General features: G+C 40.6%; 1 protein-coding gene and 1 long non-coding RNA gene across 3 annotated transcripts in view; one reads left to right on the plus strand and one right to left on the minus strand.

The window, feature by feature from the left end:
• LOC136420510 (uncharacterized) lies at nt 1-13,994 on the minus strand. Its single transcript, XM_066407458.1, has 10 exons — nt 13,578-13,994; nt 12,865-13,120; nt 8,267-8,348; nt 6,126-6,261; nt 5,422-5,616; nt 5,164-5,263; nt 4,834-4,993; nt 3,312-3,563; nt 2,310-2,517; nt 1-1,847 (listed from the first exon to the last, which is right to left on the minus strand). Exons 2-10 carry the CDS (start codon nt 13,047-13,049, stop codon nt 1,633-1,635), a joined length of 1,533 nt encoding a protein of 510 aa, XP_066263555.1. The 5' UTR covers nt 13,050-13,120; nt 13,578-13,994; the 3' UTR covers nt 1-1,632.
• The window catches only part of LOC136420525 (uncharacterized), a 14,915-nt gene continuing 6,925 nt past the window's right edge, over nt 13,989-21,978 (plus strand). The window contains exons 1-3 of one of the 2 annotated variants that reach the window (XR_010753244.1): nt 13,989-14,162; nt 16,241-16,354; nt 18,379-19,183. This is a non-coding gene — a long non-coding RNA (uncharacterized lncRNA). Of the gene's footprint in view, nt 14,163-14,703; nt 14,794-16,240; nt 16,355-18,378; nt 19,184-21,978 lie in introns of those variants that run through there. The other variant, XR_010753246.1, reaches the window with a different exon arrangement.

Raw genomic sequence — 21,978 nt, forward strand, 5'->3', positions numbered from 1 at the left:
TAAGGGTCAGTGACAAATTTTATTAATCTACGACTCTTTTACATAGAAGAAATAAACAAAAAAGCTAGACATCTAGATGTTTAACATTACACATACCTTCGCTTATATATAATCTAGGATGATATATAATAACTCTCTTCTAAAAGCTACGTACAAGGCGCACTGTGTCACCTGTCAAAACATCCTACGGTCATGTGTGAGTACAAGACAAACTTAATTTTCAATTACTGTAAAAGTAACTGTTTGTGACTGTTTTCTTCTAGCGAAATCTAACAGTATTCCTCAAAATATGATACTAGTATTCCTTTACACTGTGCGGCATACCCCTGACTCTCTTGACCTTAAATATCCATCTATTGACACGAGACTTTTTGTGTAACTTTCACGTACGCAGATACATTGGAATGGTAAAATATCATTGAAAATATTACCCATGTAAAAGGATCACTGGTTATATCGATGAAGGTTACACATAAACAATTGATAAGCTGCATAATATTAAACTTACTCAAGCGGCAGGATGCGTTTCGTTTACAGTAAAAGGGCATAAGACACCAAATATAATATTTTCTTATTATCTGAAATACGAGTAGCATCATTCAAGGAATATAAACGTTTACAACAAATACACATCCTTCTGATGTCATTTAACATTGAACCATCAGAAAAAAATATTTCCATGGATCCAGCTCTTTATTCTTATCTGATTTTCTCACCAGGTGATTACATTAATCAGTGACTAATGCCAAGTCATGACGTCACAATTAACACGGCAGTCGGTTCGGAACCTTACACCACGGCTTGCGAAAACCATTATTTGATGAGCAAACAGTGCTTAATTATGGTGATAACATTGAATTAAAGGACACAACAATATCTATTTTGTTTGCTTGCAAAAAAAAGTTCTTTCCGAGCCGCAGTGCAAAGTTCCAAATCGGCTGCCACGCTCATTGTGACGTCATGACTGGGCAAGTCACCGATTAATGTAATTACCTGGTGGGAAGAATCAAAAGTAGGAGGTATGGAGCTTTAATGGTTCGATGTTCAATAACATCTGAGTGTAAATATTTTGTGACAATTTCTATGTCATTAAACAATAGTATTATGTTTTATGTAATTTCAGGAAAATCTTAATGTTGATGTCATTGGTGTCTTATGCCCTTTAAGCCCCCTCTCACTGGACACGCGGCACGCTGGCGACGTCGCTGCGTCCTAAACTGGATTTGTGTTACCCTTGACATTATGATGGGAATATTCAAAACGTACACGTATGACCAACAATACAATACACTGAGCTTTAAAAGAGTCGATCAACCGCAGCGACGCCGCCAGCGTGCCGCGGGTCCAATGAGACGGGGTCTTTAGTCGTTTTCTTTCGTCAGCGTCTTACATCACTCGATTGAAACACTATATCAAAGACTTATGCGAGCTCTTATTATATTAGCAATTACGATGTTAAGTTAATTCTATACCTCTTTTTTGTACTATGCACATGTTAAATAGTTACTGCCGTACTTAGTACCGTGTACAATTGTCGTGCAGTAAAGTTTTTCCTCTTCGTCTTCTTTTTCTTCATCACTTGTTTTAACCTTTACAGAAAACGTTCAATGTAACATTTTCAGACTGACTACATCACTTCAAACAGCTGTCCATACTGACAAGTTCAAAGCCGGAGTTTTCGTACAGATAGTCCATGAGGAAGGCGGAGATCATGTAGCTGTCGGGATGGTCGCTGTCCAGACTGAGGATCCCTCCGTAAGAGATGCGTTCATACAGGATCCGGAGCGCCTTGGGTGTCCTCTCCACGTCTCGGTACTTGTAGTAGTTGTCTTCCGTCAACAGCGTTCCTGAATTGAAAGAAGCATAGACTTGAATTGTACATTTCTTTGTTACATTATATCATACCATATCATACTATATCATTTATTATATGGCATTACATTGTGTTCTATTATATCATATCATGTCATATCATATCATATTTCATTACGTTATATCATTATCCTATCTCATCTCATCTTATCTTATCTTAGCTCATCATTTCTTATATTTTACCTTACGGTGCAGAGCATTGTGGCAGCAGCATTTGCTGATAAAGTCAACAGTTACGATAGCGTACTGTCTTCCCCTCTGCCATTAGCGCTGGTCAGCCATCAGCCAATTAGATACTTGTTTTTGTTGGAGGGAAAGCTACCAGCCAATCACATTGCCACATGATTGGCTAGCTATAGTGAAGGCTAGCGACAAGATCGGTTAGCAGGCCTTTACTCCAGGGCCGTTGCTTGACATACAAAGAAAAGCAAACTTACCAATGTTCGGAGGAAACATGGTTGTCGGTTGAATGATCCTCAATCCTCTTTTCTTCGCTATATCTTTCACTTTTTGCGACAGGCCAGTCGGAGAGAAGTAGGCTGGTTCCAACCCTACTTCTTTCATCCGCTGTACGGCCGATATCAAACCCATCCGCATCACGTTAGTGTTCTGTAGTATCCAATGATCTGCCGGAAATGGTGCGTTCTGTGTGGCCGGGGATGATTTAAGAAATGCGATCAGTGCTTTGAACATCGTTGATTTGTAATCCAAAGTTATGTATTCATAATGGCATTTAACTGATAGCACAGTCGAACCTTGATCCAGGAACCACTCAAGGGACTAAGAAAAATTGTTGCTATAGAACAGGTGATTTCAGGATAGAATCGGGTCAACTATGTAAAAATGGACGGGTGCTGTTTTAATGCGACTTGTGACTAGACGTGGTTGTCTGTGCCAGGTGGTTGCCCGACCAGGTTTGATTTATTTACAATGTAAACACGCTAATCTTGGTGTCGGTGCACGTGCTAGTGCACAATACAGTCTGCCGGATACTAGTACCATTGGGGCACAACCTACATGTACGCCTTCAATATGGCGGAAGGCAAGTAGCGATAGGTCGTCCACAATTTCTTCTCACTTAGGTTTCTTCTATTGTCCTTCAAGTAGGTCGGTGTATAATGTAAGTTAACCAAATTACGTAGCAGAGTATCTTAAACCCTTGTCCTGCTGGACGCATATACAAAGGTTGCAAATTACAGAGCCTGTATGCGGGGACCGTACGTTTACCGATTGGAAGGATTTCTCAACTGAACGCGTCATACCAAAACAAAACGCACCGAATGCGAAAGTAACTCTGCCACAACAGAGCAGAAGAAGTCAAGGGCCAATGACCCGATTAAGAATTCAGATTAATTAATTCAATTGCGTAAAAAAAACAGTAGGACAAGGGTTAAGATCATTAAAAAATGTTGCACGTAGAAATGAACAAAAGAACGTACTCCTCGTATTCCTATAGTGTATCTGTCGGCCCACTTGGTGATCAGGTCCGGGAAGCTCTGCACGAAGTCCCCGTACACGAAGAGTGTGACCGGCATGTTGCTGGGGTGCGCCCTGATGGTCTCCACTAGCTTGTGGGCCGCCTTCCTGTTCATCCCGACCTGAACCGTCAGGGCCAGCCTGGCGTGACCGCCGGGGGATCGGGAACAGTTGGAGTAGACCACTCCAGCTGCTCCAGGGGTGTCCTCCGGGAGCTGTAAATAACAACAAATTCCATCCGTCGTAACATGGACCTTGGAGCCTCCGACTGCGAGCAGATGTTGATGGAGACAGCAAAAAGGGACCATAAAGATAAGAAGGTCACAATCTTCTCCATCAACCTCTGTTTGGAGAGTAGACCTTTCCTATGACACCCCCTTCCTTTTCGTGCAGCCAACCACGTCGTTGCCTACAGTCAAGCGACAACGTGATTAGCTGGAAGCTTACCCTCCAACAACAGGAGGGAGAGTGCACGATTGGCTAATGGCTGAATAACGCTAACGCTAACGCAGCGAGAAGGACCGGTTGCAGGCCTTTAGGCGACAAAAGCGTATTTCACGCAGGCGCAGAAGGCCAACTTTTATAGGTTTGGTACCCTTGGTAAAAGTAGCTGTAAAGGTTGTTTTTTCCAGGATATGTTGATATTTTGGAGCTGAATTTGACAGGTAAGGGTTTCTACCTTCTTATTAAGTTGAAAAATCAGACTTTCATTCATGTTTGTGGCGGTTTGTAGGCCTTCAAAGTTTGCTGTTTTTGTGTGATTATCAGGTGGAGAAGGGGGTCAAAGGTCATTTCTTATAAACATGGCCTGATTCGTAGGGGTTCCGCCGATTAGAAAGTTGAAATTTTGCTCTAGATTGAAACTTTGGAGGCCTGACAGCCCTGCCAATGCATGTTTTTCATGGACTAAAACTCAGGTAGGTGAATTTTGACAGCTTCTTTCTCACATGTCTACCAAGCTGATTTACGCTTCTGTGGCCTTTACGCCATGGTATGTACAAGGGGTAGGCCTGGAAGGAGAAAGTATTTCATGTTTGACTCTTGAACACCTCACAGTCACCCTCCTTTATCAACGCTGAAACCCGCTCGGGAAATGTTCGGCAAACCCTCCCGGTCTCAGCCCTGATCTTTTGAACGGAGATTTTTGGTTCTGGGGACGTCACTGACAGTTGCTCATAAATAATTAATGAGCTAGCCTTATTTGGCACAAACAGTCGTTAGTTGCTCATAAATAATCAAGTAGCGATGTAAGACGTAAGCTGATTGGCGATAGCTTCCCAGCGTCATTTGCGGCTTTGCTCGAGACGAGCTTTAGCAAACCCTCTGATTGGCTGAAACGGAGACGTCGCCAGAAGCGTGTTCAGGGGCGCGGAAGGGCAGGGCCGCTATGGGAGGTAATGAACATGTGTCTGCTGGGAGGATGCTCACAATCAGATGACTTTGTTATTTTTTCAAAGCAGGGCTGTGGAAAGAGAACGTACTTACGTCAATTTTGCAAAGATCTTCCAAATCTGAGTATCTCTTGTGCTCCCCTGCCCAATTAAGCATTTTGATGCCATGGGTAGTCATGGTTTGCCTAAGTTCTTCTTTTCTTTCTGTTGTCCATCCCGGTACCGGAGTCCAGTTGTGGAACTCACCATAAAACCTGCAATGTTCGGATACAGTACATGAAGCACAGTCTTCTACAGGGATGAATATCCAAAGGCAAATGCATCAGCACACGTACAGCGTTATAGATTATGTAGGCCATAGGGGGTTTGCCTAGCACTTATAGTTTCCAAGAGCTGAAAAGACTTGAAAAATCAACACACGCACTTGTCTATCCACTTGAAGGTCCCTTCTTTGATCATCTTCTCCAAGATCTCGTACTCAGCTCCCTCGACGTCAAGCTTGAAAATAACATAGTCTTCCACGGCTGTAATGGGAAAGAGTATTACAGTTAACTATCTTCAATTTTTTTTTTAAATTTGGAACTTAAGGCTTCGGACGACAATTTCTACATCACTCATACCGGAGGACCTATAGCTACGCATAATGAAAAAGGAAAGTATCTATAAATTATACTATACATACCGGTGTTTTCCTGTATCCACGTGGACAGATCCACCATTGGTATGACATTTTGCACACCGAATCGTCTGCCGCTTTTTTCATTATTTTTCTCGGAATCGCTGGCGTAGATTGCTCCCCCTCCCCACTGCATGTCTGCACCAGCAACTCTGCCTTTGTCAGGTTTCCAGGCCGACTCGGCGTACGCCGTGATGTTTCCTGTGAAAATGCCAATACTAATGCTACAGTCACGTTTCCAAACCAAAATCAAATCAAATTTAAAAAAAAACAACTTCATTACACAACAATTATAAAAGGTACTATGTATGGCAAGTTTTTAAGCAGTAGTAAATATCAACACTAATTTGCCTTTGCCTATATCAATGCTAATGAGTTCAATATAACTTAAGACTGAACACTATGCTATTCACTATGAGTTATACTGAATTTCTGAATTATTAACGGTTCATCAATTTGTTCATATACATATTTATGTTTTCAGTTTTGTATGGCAGTTTTTTACGGGTGACATGCTCAATATAAACAAATTCAAATCTATTCATATGTGATTAATTTTCACAAATATGGTTGGTATTGTATTCATGAAGACGTGGTATTTTATGAAATAACACCAGCTTTTGGAGTTGACCTCTTCTTTGAATGGTCAAGCTTTGGGTACGCCCTGAGAAAACACTGTTAAGAAAAGTGGTAAAAATAAGGTAGCTGACCGTCTTGCCCCGCCACGGCGACCGGACAGTGAAGAATGTGGTTGGAGTAGGACATGAAGTAGGGTGCCAGCCTCGCATCAAGCTCAAATGAGTGGATAGTATAGTCTTTCCCATCAGGGTACGTTTCCCGGAATAACTGTTCAGAACAGTAGGATGTGATGCTCGTTACATAGTGGTAAAAACTTTTTTTTTTCGTTGTTCAAAAAATGTTATTTGCACAGTATATATGATAGTGGACATTATTGGGGAATACCCAGGACCTTTAACCAGTTGATACGACAACAGCTAGCATGTCGGCAGAACGTAAGCATTTAAGGTCGTGCTTGCGGATTTAAGGTTAATATCTCGAATATAGGTACATATAGTTGTGTTCAAAGACATATCTTATGCAACAGCTGTTGCTCCGATGCAACGTTGACCAAAGAGAACTAAAAGATTCGGCAGTTATAATAAGTTTGAATAACAGGCTTATTACCGTGTACGCAGTACGTTCTGCCGACATGCTACAACAGCTGACGTTATTGTAAAATTGTGGTGTCAGCTGATGCGTTTATGGCGGACGGCCAGGGAAGTCGGTACTGGGCAAAATTTTGATAGACAGTGTAAGATTAACATCCGGATTATGAGAGTCAGCGCGAATCAAGAAAGGGGCCGATATTTTCAGTTACTACGATATCTTAACAAAATCGCATTTTAGGCTGGAAATGACGGGAATTTTTTATCAAACATATGTGTGGGCTAATAGTGTTTTCTCCAAGCAGATGTTTGGTTATGCGTTGTTTTATATAACGGCCTTTGTCAATCAGCTGGTGTCAGTATCAATGAATGAAACACCTTTATTGTACGTTTCCGCTCCTACAAACTAAGTACAGGTCATGGTAACAAAGCAGTGGAATAATTAGTGATGTTAGAAACGTGATATTCTACTACATCCAATGACTAATCACAGGTTTACGTAGCAAAACCTTTGTTGGATCCGTTGGCATGTGTGGTGGCCGCCATCTTGAGTTTAGTGACGTCGCAGGGTAGCCATGCCATTTCATTGGGAGAGGTGTTTTATTCTCCAAGCAGAGGTTTGGTCGAGCGGGGTATGAGTGTCCGGGTTTTTTACGTTCCTCTAAAGAAGAGGAACGTTAAAAATCTAAAGAGGAACGTAAAAAATCCCGGACACTCCAACCCCACTCGACCGAAACCTCTGCTTGGAGAATAGTGTTTTTTGGGGGTCGCTAGCGTTCTCTCTCTATGTATTTTTAACAAATCGGCACACAACTATCACACATTCAATTCAAATAAAAATAAAAATAAAGATTCAATACCAATTAATATCTATAAAAAGACCACCCCGTAATTGCTAAACTAACATAGCAAACCTGAGGTATATGTAGCAAAAATGCTATACTGTTATGTACAGGTTGTATTTCTTCTCGCTTCTTAATACAGTTGTGAATGCCTTGGTTCAATTAGGCACTCCAAGCAGAGGTTAAGTTTCGGAATCCCTGTACACTGCCTGTTTGAACTGAGATGGAGAGGAATATAGATGGATATCATATATGCAAATGAAGACCTTACTTACACAATCGATAAGAAAAGACTATAATTCGGAAGTGGTAAATAATGGGTATTTCATTCTTGCGACATTTGTAAGTTAAGTGAAGTTAGAGAATATCAGATATAAATCTTACAACTCAAAGCGTAATTTAGGAGCAACTGCAGCTGCTACAATAGCCTTCCTTGCTTAGCTGAGACTTTAATATATTGAACAACTTGCTTTTGTCTGGGCCTGTGTCATCGCACCTATAAATCAATATCCTTTAAAGAGATTTGACAGAAAGCTGGCACCGCAAACACCATAATTACTTCACGGAGGATTGTGTCCTACGGACTCTTGTTTCATTTTGTGTGTAAAAAAAATAAGGCCATTAATCTACATTGCTTAGACAGCATTTTAGACACATTGTAAGTAAAACATTTGAAATTTAATTGACACCATAGTTTCCTAATTTTAATGATGTTACTAAAATACTATTCTAGTTTTTTATTATATAATATCATTGTTTTTACTTCACTGCAAACTGCAAAGAAATGTTGGCCAAACTCTGTTTCTGTACCAGTCTTTTTAAGAAAGAACTTTTTTTCCTTACCTGAACAGTAGATGCTACATTGGCTCCGCAGTCCAGAAGTATTTTCCTTGGTCCATCTTTATTCTGTAGCCCCTGTAGAGGTCTAGAACAAAAATCGGAGTTTAAAATAGGGTTTCCTAAACCTACGCGACTTTATCTCACACCAAAGAGCTATCTAAGTCACGAACATAGCTTGTCGAGAAGATGAGATACCAAAACTGGAAGGTCAGCTGCAGTACTTTAGAAAGTCACCAGAGAGCCCAAAATCTGATCATTTGAGGTCTATCCACATACAAAATATCAAGACATTCTATCCAGGCACACATACTTTTTTTAGCTTTCGAGATGTACTTTGTCTCTTCCTCAACCCGGTAAGTCAGACCCCGTTTCTTGTCACGTGACGGATGATGTTGACTATCACGTGACATACATTGATTAATCACTGTATCTGATTGGTGTTTGGTCAAAGTTGCAGCTAATCACGAATATCATTAACCCCACGCCCCCCTCCTAAAACACGAATTAACAGCCTTCAAAGTGTGTTTGCTGAACAACGATGACGTGACAATTACAAAAATATAGTTTTTTGCATTGCTCTACTATTTTGGCACTGGGATATTGCATCTGTTTGTTTAATGGTGGCTCCTACACCAAGTAGCAGACGTTTTTGAATGAAAAAAAAGCGTATGATAACGTCATTCTCGTACTTTCCTGCCCAATCCAGTGTTAACCCTCATCCGACCGACACATTTTTGCGACGAATCTGGCCGTATGGGGTCCAAAATGTATTTCTGGTGGATCTTATTGTAGTTATTGTGCATAACGTGTTTCAATAATCTATGGAGAATATTATGACAAGTTTTGGTGTTGATGAGTAATGCTCATTATCATAATTTATGCAGAAAATGAGGAGAACCCGCATTTTCCTTTAACCCTATCTAGACTGGGGGGACTAAAAGTGCCCGCGCCAACTTTGGCATCGTATAACTGCCAAACGACGTAAACTAGGACTACCAAACCTGGTGACTTTTCCTAGAATTTAGTTGGCAACAATTCAACGATAATAGTTCAAGCTTATCATTTTTCCTGTTGCCATGACAACGGGTTTCTGACAGGCATGTCATACAAAAAGTCTCTTTTTTTTTAAGAACAATGATATTTCTCAGGTTTTCTTGCTCAACCACACTAGTTTTCCAACATGTATAACATCATATGTAATTGGATGTAACTTTCATGATCTATTATTCTAATTCATGCTAATTCGATGATTTGAACATGTTTGATCTGAAAAAAATTCCTTCCGTGACTTTGTCGGTAGACATCTTTTCTAACCTCTCTTAATTGTCTAGGGAGATCAGCACAATACTGTTGATATTATATAGGAAAGTTTGACCCAAGCAAAAATAATGTGCTGTTTTTGAGACCTACCCTCTGTAACTCCTCAACTACTTATCATATGACCACCAAATTTTCAGAGGATGATGCACCTGTAAATTAGTAGTACCATAACAGATTTTATGTCATAATGACGTAATATGACGTCATAATGACATAATTTTATGTGAAAAACGATGAACTTGCTTTATTTATTTGAAATTTTTGTTAAGGACATTTTAGGAAAAGTCACCAAGATTGGTGGCCCTCGCGTAAGTCGTTCATTATTACTTATGCAAAATGAAATTTGGCGTGGGCTTGAAAAATCCCCTCCCGGTCTAAATAAGAATAGTTCAAGACATGGTCCTTCTGATCTTTTTGTATAAATTATGATAATGAACGGGAATTATTCATAACTAACCATGCCAGAACATTTCTCTTACATTGATCAAGCAATGTACGGATAAAAATCAGCGAAAAAAATGAAAAGGGGGGTTTTACCGAACAAAACCTTTTGGGGTCATTTTTGACCCCGTTCAGTCATTTTAGTCGCGAAAATAGGTTTTGGTGTTTGAGGGTTAAGCATGAATTTATGGAAAAATCCCCTTTAAGTGGAAGCTACCATTGTGACATAATTGCTATTGTGCGCCTTGAATTATACCGAGGCCCAGAAGGGCAAAATGAGCATTCCAACACGGCAACTTTCAAGCACCTGTAACTCAAGAAGGAAAAGTCGCAGACAATTCAAACTTCGCATGCTGATAGGTGATAACTTATTAAAGTCATAGATATAGACAATATGAATTATTATTGCATATATTAACGGTGCACGCACCAGTTCTTCCGCGACAGTGGTCCATGGTAGTCCGCGATAGTGCGCGACAAAAATGTGACGAAAGGGTTTGGAGGGGCTGGGTTTCAGTTCACATTTCTCATAATGTGCTTTGAACTGATATTGTATACTAGCATGGCTGAAAAGAGTATGAATTAGAGTGTTTTTGGTGAAAATTGCGCTTCGGTCCGAGCCGTATTTCCATCCGCGTTGATAGTTAGGTGTCCCCTGACCCGAGATTGACCTTTGTTGCGTTCTGTGAGTGATGTAGAGATGCATCGCGCCGTGGATGATTAAAGAAATTTAAGTACTAGAATTTTCTTTATAATTGGCTCGATTATACACTAGGTTTTCTTCTTTCTGACAACATCAGTCGTTTCTGCTGCGAATTTCATCCTACGCGAAAATGCCAAATGCATCATTTTTTAAGTGAAAGTTATGATTTTTTTCTTATAATTTATCAAAATCAGAGAGATTGAAGAAACAAAACTCAGTTGGTCTTGCAGCGAAAGGGATAGGCTTTCATCCCATACACAGTTGATTATCTCAATGAAAAATGTTTTTATGAGATATTGTTTTTGGTGTGTCTGTCTGTCTGTGTGTCTGTGTGTGTTTCCGGACTATTGTAGTCAGCATAACTCAAGAACCTCTGGATAGATTACGATGAAATTTGGTATGTGGGCGGGTGTTGTGAAGCCGAAATTCAAGGTCGATTTTGAGCCCCCTGGTATGTGACCTTGGTACTGCAGCAGAATTTCAATTTTTGTATATTTGACCTGGACATGCTATGGTCTTGATTTTTGGATGTAACAAAAGAGTGGTGTAGCTTTGGGCCCCCTAGCAGCTTGCTCTGGAACTGCAGGGGCGTTATTGTAAAAATCTTCTAAGGAGAATAACTTAACAAAGGAACAACGGATTTCCATGATGTTTAGTATGCAGGTAGCTTATACAGAGATATACACAATGAAGTGTAAATTATGCTAATTGGGACTTAATTTGCATAACTAATGAGGAAAATCTATATTCCCAGTGTTTTCCATTATAAGACTCAAATACATGTAACATATATAGTTTCTGGAAAGTGGAGCATCAACAGATACCAATTATGCAAATAAATTCCTGATTTGCATAATTAATGCAAAAACACCGAAATTCATCAAATTGGAAAATTATAGGACTGTCAATATTGCAACATGCGTAAGTAAGATAAAGGTGTTTATGATTAAGGATATATTATGTAAATGTGTAAGTCATATGCATAAATAGAATTGTTCATGGAGATATGAGGTCGCGGAACTCTTGTTTACTTCGGAATAATTGCCTGGAAGAAATAGTATCTAGCTTGAGGGTGCGCAGCCTTCAATTGAAACCCCAAAAAACTGGGGTGTGCTCCCTTAACATGTCACTGCACGAAATGGTCTCGGATCGTGACGTATCCGCACATGGAACACGCGGGTGATCCGGAACCTAAGATCCGGAAGAATCCGATACGAATAATGAACATCCACATCAAGATATCATTTGAATAGAAAGAAAGATAGAAAGATAGAAAGAAAGAAAGAAAGAAAGAAAGAAAGAAAGAAAGAAAGAAAGAAAGAAAGAAAGAAAGAAAGAAAGAAAGAAAGAAAGAAAGAGAGAAAGAAAGAAAGAAAGAAAGAAAGAAAGAAAGAAAGAAAGAAAGAAAGAAAGAAAGAAAGAAAGAAAGAAAGAAAGAAAGAAAGAAAGAGAGAATGCAGGTTAACGCAGGTAAATTTGAGTTGTGTAAGTACAATATGGCACTGTACCTATTTGAATTTTTTCGGGTCTTTGGTTCTGGATCTCCGTGTTCCATGTCCGGCCGGATACTTGATCCGATGCCATTTCGTGCAGTGTGCGTTGTATACTATACGATTTCTTTTTCAGACACAACTATATGGAAACTATAAGTACAATAACAATAAGAAACAGCAGTTGGGTCGTCCGATACAAACAAAAACAATGAATATATCAACATACCTGAACTAAGTTTTAAAACGTTTGCTTGTCGCAATATAGTGCTGAGTCAAGCCTAAAATGTTACAATTAAAATCATACGAAACAAAGCATGAGCCTTTTAAAAACAGATAAATGAAGGCTTGATCAGGCAAAATATCGATATCAAGAATAGGGTCTAAAAGGTTCCGTAGGTTGCCCAGAAGGTTGAGCCTTTGTTGACTGTATATAGGGCAGTACAAAAGATAATGAACAACGCTTTCGCTTCGACATCCACAAATGAAGGCTGGACTTATCGCTAAGTTACGTGTAAATAAACTTTAGACTTAGGTTAAGACTGCACGTGCCGGTGCGAAGACGTGTGAGGAGGGCGCAAGTGTACCGGGGGCCATGACTAAAATGTCAATAGAAAGAGGGACGTAGTAGATGTTTAGTTACTCACCTAGCATAGTCGTCTGAAATAAGGCTGTGTTGGTCTTTCGCGATGATCCTCGGCACCGATGTTTGAGTGATTTTGATGTTTCTGGCGTTAAGAAATTGCACCAGAGACAGGCTATATCCCAGCATTACTCCGAACAGAATAAAGATTAGTTTACGTGCCAAGTTGCCGCTTCCTATGTTCATCATGTTTCTCAGAATCTATTTACCGCCCTTTTCTTGGCAAATATTATCCAGAGTCTATATTGAATTCACTTGAGCTGAAAATAAAGATAACTTCAGTCAGACTGGGCACCGGATATGTAAATATTGTACGTCAACGATGTAAACATGCGAAATCACTTTAGATCTTATATTTTCAACTGTCCTTTGAACCATTTCAAAATAATCAATAAATTAAAAGAAGTAATACAGACGTTCCCAGCATCGCACGTTTATTTTTTGATTTTTAACATTTCTGGTGTTATATATAATGTTGAATATTCCATCCAGCGCCACTGTATATTTGCCTTTCAACGTTTGAATAATAATAAAAAGAGAAGCTAAAACAACGTGAATCGATCTAATTTCTACTGAATTACGTACAAAAGGAAGACTGCCCTCCTCAAAACTTGGCCAAAAAGTAAGCTGTTGTATTTGAATCGTGTTGAATCTGTGTAGAATTTCAGAATTGTTATTTGAGAACTTAGCGGCCGAGCCGAACACAAAAAAACTCACCTCTGTCGTTCACATTACCGAATACGCGATAGAAACAATAGCACTTCTTCCACGAAAATCACGAATATAAGGAAAATACACACGCTTGAATTTTAAGGACAGTCAGAATCGTAGAGGTTTCATATGTGTGCATGTCTACGTGGCTGATTTGGGAACGTTACATTGCATACAGGTCGATGGTAGTTTAAACCCCCAACAATTCACATCCCTTTCTGGTTGCTAAGGACCGTAAAAAGGACCGTAAAAAAAATAGGAGCTTTTTTGGAGATGTAGCAAAAATCATTTCTGTGCCTTACTGTTGTTATAGATAAGTAGATGACAAGTAGCAACTTCAAAATCCGGTTGAAGAACACCCCTCCCTGTCAGCTGTAATGGTTTGTCCAGTCGTATTCTAGTAGTATAATAGTCGTATTGTTTTATCATTATTGGGTTGGCCGAATACTCCTCGCAGCCAGTGGCTGAATTGCGAGGAGCGCACAATTGACGGGGCTAGATCGCAAGGGTCTGTAGCGACTGCCATTCGGCGCGCAGGTGTCGTTTTCACATGTACGCACACAGCTGATGTTGGAGGAGGTATCCAAGCAGGTAGATTTGTTTTGTTTTGTTTGTATTGCATACCCGGTAAAGTGCATCAAGGTGCGCGCAAGTGTTGATTTCACATGTACGGACACAGCTGATGTCGGAGGAGGTATCCAAGCAGGTAGATTTGTTTTATTTTGTTTGTATTGCATACCCGGCGAACCGCACCAAGGCGTAACACACCAGGTTTATACTGAAGAGTACAAGCTGCATATCCGGACAGATTCATGTGATTCACAAACACCGGGAATGACCCCTACTCTTAGTTCGATAAGTGTGCTGGGTTCTTTAACGTTCTGGGGCGTAGCGCCTCGGCATACAGTTATCCATGTGGATTTATGAGTGACTCACTTTTTATCTACGAGATACATCTTTCTGAGACGAATACGATTTTGAGGGGTGTTGATACATGTATATGTGCAACAACATATGATCTTACCTTGGTCTGCCTCTGCGTGCACCGCAGCCTCGTACTCGACACAGTCGATCTGACTCCCCATGCCGGTCTGTCCGTACAGCTCGCCGGATTTGTTTTCTTTTGTTTGTATTGCATACCCGGTAAAGTGCATCAAGGTGCGCGCAAGTGTTGATTTCACATGTACGGACACAGCTGATGTCGGAGGAGGTATCCAAGCAGGTAGATTTGTTTTATTTTGTTTGTATTGCATACCCGGAGAACCGCACCAAGGCGTAACACACCAGGTTTATACTGAAGAGTACAAGCTGCATATCCGGACAGATTCATGTGATTCACAAACACCGGGAATGACCCCTACTCTTAGTTCGATAAGTGTGCTGGGTTCTTTAACGTGCTTGAGGTGTGGCTCTCCTCAAACACGGAACATCCATTTAACGTCCTATCCGAGGGACGAAGCTAGGTGCTCATTTTCACCTGAGTAAAGTGGGAAAAGTCTTTCCCAAGGACACAACGTCAACGGGACAAATCAGGGAACCCCGGATTCGAACCCGGTATGTCTGGGTTCTGGGGCCAAACACCCTGCCACTACGCGACCGCTACGCCAAATGTTTTTCAGAGTAAAGAAACTTTATAACGGAACATATTATTATGTTTATGGCGGTTGTTCTCTGGTGCGTGAAATAGCGGTGATGCTCTAGATCACACAAAAGGCCTTTAATGATACTGCCACGCATCATATTAAAAAGAGGTCGCTGCGTTTTACAGCACAAACTATAAGGAGATAGTGTTACTCATGGTGAAGTCGCCAGGTGGGGTAAGGGCACATATAGTACATGTATCTGCTTCTCCCTGTCCGCTAAGGGTATTGCGGTAGGGCATACATCACAATGATTGCTTGCGATAAGAAAACATGTTGAAATACACTAAAATAAAGCTTCATATCCCGAACTCAAATTTGAATCTTAAAAATTCTGTTGCAGCTGAAAGTCAGAAGTGTCTGTTCATAAGAATGGAAAACAAGGTATTGACCAAGAGCCGAAAGTAGTGCAGAAACCCTACATTTGACCCCGATTTTCTCCTGTTTAGACTTGCTCAGTACCAGAAGGACCCTACAGAAGGACGGCCAAACTTGTCAACTTTTCCTAGAATTTAGTTGGCAACAATTTTCTCGTAATACTACAAGTTTATGAGTTTTTGTGTTGCCATGGCACGGGGTGAGTTCATCTGCAAAAAGCTTAAAAGTTAAAACTATATTTAACAAAACGTGTGCTCAAACTAAGAGAGATGTTTTAGACACACGGTAGCTTTAGAAACAACTATACAGCCATTGAGATCCGTCCGGTAAGTGTGGTGGGTTAATTCTTTATTTTGTTGTTTCATCTCTTTTAGCCTCTGAGTCTCTCTCACTCTCACTCTCACTCTCACTCAGGTCTGCAAGCTCCCAATGGGGCGTAGCGCCTCGGCATACAGTTATCCATGTGGATTTATGAGTGACTCACTTTTTATCTACGAGATACATCTTTCTGAGACGAATACGATTTTGAGGGGTGTTGATACATGTATATGTGCAACAACATATGATCTTACCTTGGTCTGCCTCTACGTGCACCGCAGCCTCGTACTCGACACAGTCGATCTGACTCCCCATGCCGGTCTGTCCGTACAGCTCGCCGGTCTCTGAGTTGACGCAGTACCACAACCCTACCGAGCCACGCTGCTCTTTACGGAAAGATCCATCCGCCTCGCACTGTTTGACGAAACTACCAAGCAACATCTCTGGGTTGGTGGAGTCTTTTTGCATTTCACACGGGCTGATTTCGTCTGTAATAAGACAAAGATATTGTGAGGTGTTAGAAACGATAGGAGACGTGCATCGTAGATATCACCTACACACAATTCTGTCCTTTCGATAAGTGTGGTAGGATCTTAAACGTAGTTTAGGTGTGGCTATCCTCTAGCTTGGGGCCTTCAGCTTTACCTCCCATCCAGAGGACTTCCCTAACCGAAGCTGATGTACTAAATGATTTTTAGCTGATTTATTTGATTCCTTCACACCGGGAAGGATCGCTACTCTTTTGGATAAATGTGGTTGGTTCTTTTACGTGCTCGAGGTGTGGCTCTCCCCAAATGTTTCCTTTCTAGTTGATTTTCCTTCAGTAATTCTTGTCGGACACCGGTTTAGAAAGTGGACTGTTCTTACTCGGGCAAGCTGCTCGACATGATGAGAAGGTGAGCAATAGAGAATGATCTTCCTCACTCGTAGTCGGGTACGACAAAGTGCATATTTCCCCACGTGAAGGGGAACAAGTTCAGGTGATTAGTTTTTGTATTAAAAGACATTCCTGATAGATTTTTGTTACAAGGTCATCTACAGCAATCCTCTTCTCCTGTAGCAAGGCCGTGGCTCTGTCGTTCATCTGCAAGTCGCTAGGGGCGCTGCCATTCTGTGTACCCTTGGCCGGGGGGACAAGTATTGGAAAGCGTCTTTTTCTTCTTCAATGGTTACACAAACTCTTCTGGGAGAATACGAAATCGGGTGTATGAACTTATCAAACAAAAAGGAAAGAATATTCAAACTCTAACAGAGTAGTACTACCTGTCCGTATTGGTAACACGGTAACACGGTAATAAGGAACGGATGGGGGGGGGGGGATTTAGGGTCACATTCTACGGGGACTGTTCACAATGTGAGGAAAATTTTAATACATTAGGTTTGAACAACACTAAATGCTCACCATACTGAGCTAAAAAGCTACTAATTCTAAAAGAAGGTTCTGCTGGAGCCATCTTGGTCTTACTTTTATGATTACTGGCAAAGGTGACCCGATGTGGGACCCGCGGCCTCGTTGTAGTTCTAAAAAATATCGACAGATGGGCCACAGGTATTAACATGACGTATTGACTAGCATTTCAAAAACGGGTCTTTCCCTTTTTATTTAAAAAAAAGTTGCCTTAGATCATTCGTGGTCAAGTCTTCTTTAATCAAAAGTATCATAACAAATGCCTTAAAAGTTTGTTTTAATTTCAGAATAAACTTAGCGTCGAATTTAATTTTAACTGGGGTGTGCACCGTTAAGAGATTAAAACTCAAAGATCATGTTGAGTGGGTGGCACATATCGTACGTTTTTCAGACGAGACAAATCAAATTACGTAACCGTTTTCTTAGTAATAGATTTGTAACATAATGAAAGAGAGGTCTAACCTTTAAAGACGAATCAAATCATATCGACGCGTATTATCGTTTTCTTAGTCTGTTCTTACACATTGAATGAAGGGTATTGAAAATAATTTTGTTGAGTTTTAATCTCTTAACGGTGCACACCCCAGTGCTTCCGTGATAGTGCGCGAGAAAAAAAAAGGACGAAAGGGTTTCGAGGGGCTGGGTTTGAGTTCACATTTCTTATAATGTGCTTGGAACTGATATTACATACTAGCATGGCTGAAAAGCGTATGAATTGATGTGGTTTTGGTGAAAACTGCGTTTCGGCCGTATTTTCGGATATCCATCCGCGTTGATAGTGAGGTGTCCCCTGATCTGAGATTGACCTTAGTTGCGTTCTGTGACTGATGTTGACATGCCTCGCGCCGTGGATGATTAAAGAAATTTAAGTACCAGATTTTTTTTTTATAATAGGCTAGATTATACACTAGGTTTTCCTCTTTCTGACAACATTAGTCGTTACTGCTGCAAAATCTTTAATTTTATCCTACGCGAAAATGCCAAATTTTGCACATCATTTTTGACGTGAAAGTTATGATTTTTTTCATTATTCAGTGTTGTTAATTCTGCTCGTTTTTTCCAGGACGTCCATAGACGACAGGTGGAACTCTGCACAACGGCTCCCCCATCATCCGCACGAACAGAACGCGGGAATGTGACCAGGAGGTCAAAAACAACATCTGGTTGAAGTATTGAACCGAAGCATTAACCCTTGCCAGTTGAGTGGTCATATAACTTCCTTGCCGTGAAGGAAGAGGAAAAAGAAAGAAACAGTTTACAATCGAACGATATTTCTGAGGTAAAAGGTAAGATATTTAAGATATTTAAGATGTATTTACGATATTTCTTAAAGGTATCTAATTCAGTGAAGTACAATTTTACACGGCAACCTCCAACCGACAGATAGGCCCTACTCTAGATATCAAACCACCCCTTTGTTTGGCCTATCTTGAGGATTCCTTCCAGGAGTGTTCTTTATATGCTTTGCAAGGATGAGGCAGAGTCGTTCTGTACGACGGTCGAGAGCTTCAGGTTCAAACTCTGAGCTGATTGCATCCCACCAACGGACCAAGGAGGTCCTTTGAACGGACAAACTCCACTGTAAGAAGCCGTGTCATGATCAACGGTCGTCCCAACTCGTACGTGTAGTGTTAGAGCATCAATTCCCCTTCTTACATAATGTACAACCCCTCTGATGAAACCCGGCCCCGGCCATGTGGTTCAAATAAATGGAAACTTGTCATCCCTGCAGTCGACGTCTCTTGTTTGGGTGTCCTTCATTCAACCGCTGGTACGCATGGAACAAGCCCCGAACTTGTGGACATCCGGCCGTGGCAAAAAATTGAAGCTGTACACGTCTGTTTTGGAATAAGACCTCTCCAAAGAAGGTAAGTTTCTTAAAGCATACATTGCACCACGCGTGATTTGGGAAGAGGCCCTCCCGGTCCCATGATCTTCCACAGGGAGCCCGTATTTTAGGGGGAGGGGGGATTCTCGTCTGCACATAAAACAATTATTTGCGCGGGCAAGCGCAAGTCTTGAAAAAAACAGACAAAAATCGCTAAGATGGTAGCATAAAAGTTGCTTCGGGCGACTCGCAAGAAAGGATGTCATTGTTTTCTTGTGTTCGGAACTTGCAGGCCTCGACAGGGTATCAAATGTTCTTTACCGGCTAGTCAGTGCACAGGTTTTACAAGTCGTGTTCCGATAATTACCTTCGCCGAGAAGGTTATGCAGAGGGTAGCGTTTGTTTGTTTGTGTGTAACGTACAGCATAACTCGAGAAGGCTTGGATGGATTGTCTTGATATTCAATAGGTGTGTAGGTCTTGATGAGACTTGAAATTGATTAGATTTTGGGTCCCCTAGCGACTTGTTACGGTACTGCAGCAGAACTTCCTGTTTTGATATCTCGTGTTCTGGACATGCTATGGCCCTGATTTTTAAGGGGTGGATAGCTCTTTGGACAGTGAGTAAGTGGTCTAGGTTTGGGACCCCTAGCGGATTTTTTGAACTGCAGGAGCAGGTTTTGCTTCAGACTTTGAAATGGAATAACTCAAGAACGGCTTGATGGATGGTCATAATTTTTGGTAAGTAGATAGCTTGAGTGATGATGTACATGATTAGATACTTATTTTGCAAATCAGAATCTAATTTGCATAATTAATGAGGAAAGTTTATACATTCGCGAAATTCCATAATTGGACTCTCAAACTTGTGACATATGTAACTGAGGAGGAGAGAAATATTAATAGATATCAACTATGCAAATCATGACATCATTTGCATAATTAATGAGATAATACTATAACTCAAGATGGGCTTGATGGATGGTTTTGATTTTAGGTAAGTAGATAGCTTGAGTGATGATGTAAATGATGGGATACTTATTATGCAAATAAGAATGTAATTTGCATAATTAATGGGGAAAGTTTATACATCCACCAAATTCCATGATAGGACTCTCAAACATGTGACATATGTAACTGAGGTGGAGAGAAATATTAATAGATATCAACTATGCAAATGAAGACCTCATTATAATAATTAATGACAAAATACTATAACTCAAGATGAGCTTAATGCATGGTCTTGATTTTTGGTATGTAGATAGCTTACGTGATGCTTTGTATGATTAGATATAATTATGTAAATCAGATTTTCTAATTTGCATAACTAATGAGATAAGTTCAAAAGCCCGCTGTGTTCCATGATATGACTATTCCAATATGTGATACTTGTAACTGAGGAAGAGAGGAATGTCAATAGATAGAAACAATTGTAGGCGTAATTTGCATAATTAATGAGAAACTACTATACTTACATACAGGTAAACGATGGCAATTTCATACTTGTGGCATTTAAAAGTTATGTGAATGTGAACATCGTTGAATGAAATTATGCCAATAAGGACCTCATTTGCATGATTGATGATAAATGTTAGCATGACCTTCTTTGATAAGCTCATACTTTGGACAACTTCTGTTATTTGGCCGAAGACGATCAACTGGTATGATTTATGATTGATGAGAAACACTCCTAAATACGTCAGTCATAAAGGTTAAAATCATTTTGCGAAGGTATGAGGTCGTGGAACTCTAGTTTTATATGGACAAGAGAGGATGTCATTCGTTTTCCGATCATTTGGGGACAAGAAAGGATGTCATTGTTAGGGGATAGGGGATCATGTAGGTCAGGTAGGGCGTTCTTTCAACCCGCTAATCTTACTCTCCAAGCAGAGGAGGGGTGCTGGCTAGTTTTTGACGTATTTTTAGGCGTTTTTATCGGGCTTACTACTTTGTCATTTTTTGGTGTAGCCAACCCACACTTGGGTTAGCGACACATACAAAAATGACAAAGTAGACAGAACCGATAAAACCGCCTAAAAATACGTCAAAAAAAAGATATGATGTTGCCTCCCTACATCTGCTTGGAGAGTACGCTAGTCTGTCTTGGGACCCGGCCTGTTTGTCCCATAAAAAAATATCCTGCCGCTTGCCCGAAACCAGCAAGCCCAAGCCCAAAATAAACACACACATGTGGTTGTCTTTACTCTCCAAGCAGTTGTTGTCGGAAGGATTGTAACCTTCTTCTTGAAATCATTGCCCCGTTTTCTGTTCAAAGGAAATGAAAAGAAACTCAAACATGAAGGCGGCCGTGTGGGCCGAACATTGGCATTTCGAAGTAAAATAAAGGCCTCAGCTTGATTAACTTAACTTGACTCAACTCAGAGAAACTCTGATCATCCTTGTGACTCGAGGTGACCTCTGACCGCTATCTGACCGCTATCTGACCGTCCGCCTAAACAGAGTACCGTCACGCTTGAGACCAAAATATTAAGCTTGCTCTAATCACGACAGCGTCAAACTCTTATCTCCGAGCAGATGAAGAGATGGGCGTTTTGAGATGTCTTTTCTGCATTTCTGTCGCTGGTAATGCGCATTTTCTGCACGGTCAAAGCCCAAAATTCCAACTATGGGAAAAAGTGGCAGCTATAAAGACCCCGGCATGGACTGTAACGTTTCTCCTCCTAAATTAGTGAATAAAAAGACCATGTATTTTTTACCGAGGTATGGTCATCTAAGGTGATGTATGGTCCTATTCCCGTTTAGTTGAGGAAGAAAAAAGGACGCGCGACCGATTAATATTTCAAGGATTTCGCTACGTTAAAGACCCACTATGTAG

The sequence above is a fragment of the Branchiostoma lanceolatum genome, chromosome 1 (assembly GCF_035083965.1).
Source record: "Branchiostoma lanceolatum isolate klBraLanc5 chromosome 1, klBraLanc5.hap2, whole genome shotgun sequence".
NCBI classification, from domain to species: Eukaryota; Metazoa; Chordata; class Leptocardii; order Amphioxiformes; family Branchiostomatidae; genus Branchiostoma; species Branchiostoma lanceolatum.

Bases quoted from the DNA above. Each gene is read 5' to 3' on its own strand.
- LOC136420510 (XM_066407458.1), bottom strand. From the start codon at position 13,049: ATGATGAACATAGGAAGCGGCAACTTGGCACGTAAACTAATCTTTATT. The intron at 5,264-5,421 runs GTATGTATAGTA...TTCCCATTACAG, and splicing joins GTGGATACAGGAAAACACCG to CCGTGGAAGACTATGTTATT. The intron at 3,564-4,833 runs GTAAGTACGTTC...TGTTATTTACAG, and splicing joins AAGATCTTTGCAAAATTGAC to CTCCCGGAGGACACCCCTGG.